Here is a 6,000-nt window from a genome sequence, read left to right on the forward strand (position 1 = left end):
TGGTTTCTGCTGGGCTTGAGACTCGGAAACCTTACTCCTTAGATTATGTCCTCTGGGATGGATGCAATATTCATCAAGCATCTCTCTACTCTAATTCACAGTTATTTTCCTAGAGTGAACAACAATGTTATTTAAAGTTCTGGCCCAATCCTACCTCTCCAGCTTTTTGTTCATGGCTCTCTATATATTACAACTCAAGGAAACACGCCTTTATGTTGTTCCTCATACACAGCACTCCATTCACCATCTGCATGTCTTTGCATAATCTCTCCCTTACTCCTAGAAGACACACCCTATTCTCCAATAATTCCAGTTTCCTTCTTAGCTCAAGAGGTTTAGGACCTTTTTTGATACTCCAAGCACTATTGCCTTCCCTACAAAGATTACTTTGCATCTGCTTTGTCATTGGGTGAGTAGGAATTGCTTCATCTGTCATTAACAGTATACCCAGGGGGGAAAAATCTTTATATCCAAGAGTTCTGGTAAAGGCCTCATTCTAAAATACATAGAGAATTGACTCAAATTTATAAAAGTATAAGCCATTCTCCAATTGATAAATGATCAAAGGATATGAACAGACAATTTTCAGATGAAGAAATTAAAACCATTTCTACACATATGAAAATATGCTCTAAATCACTGTTGATCAGAGAAATGCAAATTAAGACAATTCTAAGGTACCACTACACACCTCTCAGATTGGCTAAAATAGCAGGAGGGGATGTGGGAAAATTGGGACACTAATACATTGTTAGTAGAATTGTGAAGTGATCCAACCATTCTAGAGAGCAATTTGGAACTATGCCCAAAAGGCTATCCAGTAGTGTCTCTACTGGGTTTATATCCCAAAAAGATCACAAAAAAGGAAAAAGGACCCCCATGTGCAAAAATGTTTGTGACAGTCCTTTTTGTAGTGGCAAGAAACTGGAAATTGAATGGCTGTCCATCATTTGGAGAATGGTTGAATAAGTTATGGTATATGAATACTATGGAATATTATTGTTCTATAAGAAACAATCAGTAGGATGTTTTCAGAAAGACCTAGAGAAACTTACATGGATTGATGCTAAGTGAAGTAGAATGGAACTAAGAGGACATTGTATAGAGCAAGAACATTATGTGATAATCAATTTTGATGGAATTGGCTCTTTTCAACAATGAGATGATTCAGGTCAATTCCAATAGACTTGTGATGGAGAGAACCATCTATCTGCATCCAGAGAGAAGACTATGGAGACTGAATGTGGATCACACATTGTTTTTTTTTTGTTGTTGTTGTTATTTGCTTGCTTTTTGTTTTCTTTCTCATATCTTTTCCTTTTTGATCTGATTTTTCTTTTACAACATGATAGATGTGGAAATATGTATAGAAGAATTATACATTTTTACCATTTATTGGATTGCTTGCTATCTAGGTTAGGGAATGGGGGGAAAGAAGGGAGAAAAATTGGAACACAAGGTTTTGCAAAGGTGAATGTTGAAAAATATCTGCATATATTTTGAAAATAAAAAGCTATTATTTAAAAATAAAAATTAAAAGCAAAAGACACTATATCCAAGGGGGTAACATCTTACCTGAATTGGGATATATCTATGTATGTATGTGTGTGTCTCCCTCTGTTAAAATGTAAGCTCCAAGAGGGCAGGAAATGCTTCATTTTGCCTTTGAATCTCCAACACCAAGTATAGTGCCTGTCCCATAGCACACGCTTAAATAATCTTGGATTTATTTAAATGTATTATTTTGTTGTTGTTCAGTCACTTCCATCATGTTAAATTTTTCATGACCCCATTTGAGGTTTCCCTGGCAAAGATGATAGAATGGTTTGTCATTTCCTTTTCCACTTCATTTTACAGATGAAGAAACTGAAGTAAATTGGGTGAAGTGACTTGCCCAGGGTCTGAAGCTAGATTTGAACTCAGAAAGAAGAGTTATCCTACTCCAGATCTAGCACTCTATTCAATGTGCCACCTAGCTGCCATGTGTGTGTGTGTGTGTGTGTGTGTGTGTGTGTATACACACACACACACATATATATATATATAATATATAGGTATATATACATTTATGCAGACATCTATTCAAATACACACATATCACACATGTGAGTATGCGTACATGCATGCCATATTGTGCACAAAAATATCCCTATGTAATATGTGTGTGCATCATTAACAGCATTGTAAACACACATATATACATATGTGTATGAATATAGTGTTATGACTTAGTCACAAGTCATCTTTCTCTCACATTTGGCATTCCTGAAAACCATAACCAAGACTGAAATATATTCTCTCATTCCTTTGCTGTTATATGGCTTTTCTTTAAGCTCTAACTCACCAACTTTGCCAGGAAACTTCATCGGATCTGAAATCAGTCAGTGTCAATCCATTAAGATTTTACTATTAAATTTCTACTACCTTCTAGGCACTGTTCTAAATATCAGCAATGCCAAAGAGGTCTTTTAAAAATAGTCCCTGATCTTAATGAACTCACATTCTAATCACAAAGACAACATGTAAACAACTGTACAAATGAGCTCTATATCAGATATATTGGAGAAAATTAGCAGGTGGGAGACATAGCATTAAAGATTGACTTCTTATAGAAGATGGAATTTTAACTGGAATTAAGCAAATCATGGATTTTTAACTAGTCCAACTCCCTCGTTTTACAGATGAGAATACTGAAGCCAGGGAGTTTACATATATACCCACATCACATAGGTAATCAAAGGTAAGATTTGGTTCCAGATCACCTTAGCCTCAGAAATTCTATTTGCTCACATATTCCCAGAGCACTTTGAATCACTTTTCACCCTGTCAAAAAGTATCTTTTCATTATATTTTTATTTGTTCCTGAACTGTGTTATATCACCACTATTAGATTATAAATTCCTTGAGAATAGGCCATCCATGCAGTTTTATCTTTGTATTTCCATCACCATGCCTGGGTCTTTAATACAACAAAAACTTAATATCTTTGTTGAATCCAATTCTTTTTCTCAATCATCATCTCTCACTGTATTGAAAAAACCTTAACCAAACCAGCTTTCTCCTCTCATGAAAAATTCACCTCTGTGGCAACCTGTAGGATTCCCACCTTGATTTTGACAACCTGAGTGATGACCTCTCTTCCATCCCCAAAGAGCAAGTATCCAGCTAACAATCCTCACTAAGATTTCTATACTTACTGCAAACGAGCTGTATCTTCCATCTCTCCACATACTCCAAAGTTTCAGAGAAACTCATTTTCCTAAAAACCTCTAAAGCTGCTTAAAAGTTTCCTCTGAATTAACTTTATTTACATGCACAAATTGCATCAAAATGTCATTTTCCTTTTCTGAAAATTAGCCTGAATCTGAGTATGACTCTTCTGACTCAATAGGGAAACAGAAAAATAACATTAAAAGAAATCATATTTAATTTCAAAAACAAAGGAGGCCAGAAACAGGGTTATGTGATGACCTAAGCTTTTCAGTGCATCCCAAGAATAAGCATTTTATACTATATCACCCAAGAAATATTTCAATAAGAATTTCTATAAGAAATTAATAAAATTCTGCCCTCAAAATAATAAATCTCTACTCCCCAAAAGAAAAAATAGCTTGCATCTACCTAACACTTTTGAGTTTACAAAGTTCTTTAACTCAGCTAATAATATCCAGCCTGGAAGATAAATGCTATTATTATTCCCATTTTACAGGTGAAGAAACGGATGCTGGAAAAGGTTAACTGACTTGGCTAAGGATCATGAAGAAGCTAGTAAGCATCTAAAGTGGGATTTGAAATCAGGTCTTCCTGGCACCAAATCCAATATTTTCTCTACAATGCCATCTATCTGCCTCATTACAACCATCCTGTGAGACAGGTAGTACAAACAGCATTATTCTAACTTTATATGTAATAGGAGGAAATACCTGATTTACTGGTCTTGGATTGAGGCACCTCCTCTGACACCACACATATAGTCTGGTCCTTTCCTGAATGATATACTCCTTGTTGAAGTTGCACCAAAGATGATTAGGTAAATAATGGATTCTTGTGAATAAACTCCTCTCCCATACCTTTCATCATCTGTGTCTCAGGTTCCTATTATAAAATTATAGGGAAATCTTACAGGAATATTAAATTCTCCTAAGAAAAAAATGTAACCACAGGATAAAGTTACATGTTTCCCACTTAAGTAAAATTAACGCTGTTTCAAGAAGAGCATAGGCAAACATTCCTTAACAGAACCAGAATATTGTACACAGTAACCAAGATTGTATGATGATCAGCTATGATAGACTTGGCTCCTCTCAGCAATACAGTGATCCAAAACAATCCCAATACACTTAGGTTGGAAATATCTATGGAGACTGAAGGCAGATTGAAGCTTACTATTTTCATCCTTTTTTGCTTGTTTTTCTTTCTTATTTTTTTCTTTTTGTTTTGATTTTTCTTTCACAACATGACTAATTATGGAAACATGTTTTAAGTGATTGCACATGTATAACCTGTATTAGAATGCTGGCTGTTTTGGGGAGGGAAGAGGTAAGGGAAGGAGAGAGACAAAATTGGAACTCGAAATAATACAAAAATTAATGGTGAGGATATATGCAATTATATATGCACTGGAAAAATAAAATATTAAGGAAAAAATAATCATTTCTCAGGAAGAAAAAATGCCATTCATTAATAGATTTTAACCATAGGATTCAAAGTTGGAAAAGACTTCAGAATTCACCCAATATAGTTCCATTTTACAGATAAAGAAACTGACCTAAAAAGACCAAATTATTTCCCCAGACTAACAAAAGTAACAAACTCAGGATTTGAACCCTTCCACATAGAACTCTACTCTATTCCATAGTCCTACTTTATTTGGAAGGAATTGCTCCCAGCAGGCATTTCTTTCCCAGCTTCCCCACAACTGGGACTAGAGTCAGCAAGACTTGGTTTTAAATTTGACTTCAGAAATTTACTAACTATGTAACTCTAGGCAAGTCACTTCCCCTATTTGTTTCCTCATTTTTAAAATGGGGACAACAACATCTTAAGGTTGTTTTGAGGATCAAATGAGGTAATTGTAGAGCATTTAGTACTGTGCATTGCACATAGAAAACAGTACAGAAAAAAATCAATTATTGGACTCAATTTCTTCAACTGCAAACTAAGGACAATAACTACAACCATGGGTTATGATGAAGATCAAATAAGAAAAAATTGAAAAGCTCTTGGCACAGTGTAGTAAGTGCTTTATAAATACTTCCTTTTAACCCCTTTCTTTCCCAAATCCTATTAGTAATGACAAAAATCAAGAATACATTACTTGGCTTTGGATGGTTTCTCCATCTCCTTTTCCTTCTCCTTCCCCATCTCCTTCTCTTCCCTCTTTTCCTTCTTCTCCTCCTTCTCCATCTCCTCCTCCATCTCCTCCTCCTTCTTCTCCTTCTTCTTCTCCTTCTCCTTCTTCTGTCTCCTTCTCCTCCTCCTTCTTCTCCTTCTCCTCCTTCTCCTTCCCTTCCATTCAGAATCAGGATTTTGGCAGAACACAAGATTACAGGAATCTACCAGAGCCTAATCCTGAGCTTCAAACCCTTAGTTTTCCCAGTTTCACAGTAACAACAGAGAGAGATATTATTTGGGGGAGTGGCTGTTTAAACATTCATTTGTATTCATAGCTCTTGAATTGCCCAGCATCCTGGAATAAGATGTGAATATCTGAGTTTAGGAGAGCTGAGAGGTCATCTGTCTTTTATGGATAAGAAAACGGAGACTCAGATAGTAAACTCAGGGTATGAATCCAGGATCTCCAATTCTAATGTTCTTTCCATTAATGAGCATAATAGCCCCCCTGGGCTTATAAGTGATAAATAAATGCTTATTAACACCTATGGAATCACAGGCACAGACAATCTATTGAGATATCATCCATTTTCATTTGTTTATTCTTCTGATCTCCACTGACCAAAAAGGAATGCTACAGCTAGAATGGCTATGAAAAAGATAGCC

General features: G+C 35.6%; 1 protein-coding gene across 1 annotated transcript in view; it reads right to left on the reverse strand.

Moving 5' to 3' along the window:
• Positions 1-5,586, reverse strand: part of FER1L6 (fer-1 like family member 6) — a 253,827-nt gene extending 248,241 nt beyond the window's left edge. Inside the window, exon 1 of the mRNA XM_074266003.1 lies at positions 5,318-5,586. Within this exon, the coding sequence (XP_074122104.1) occupies positions 5,318-5,418 (101 nt within the window). The 5' untranslated portion in view covers positions 5,419-5,586. The remainder of the gene's footprint in view (positions 1-5,317) is intronic.
• Between the last annotated feature and the right edge of the window lie 414 nt (positions 5,587-6,000).

The sequence above is a fragment of the Sminthopsis crassicaudata genome, chromosome 1 (assembly GCF_048593235.1).
Source record: "Sminthopsis crassicaudata isolate SCR6 chromosome 1, ASM4859323v1, whole genome shotgun sequence".
In the NCBI taxonomy this organism is placed as follows: domain Eukaryota; kingdom Metazoa; phylum Chordata; class Mammalia; order Dasyuromorphia; family Dasyuridae; genus Sminthopsis; species Sminthopsis crassicaudata.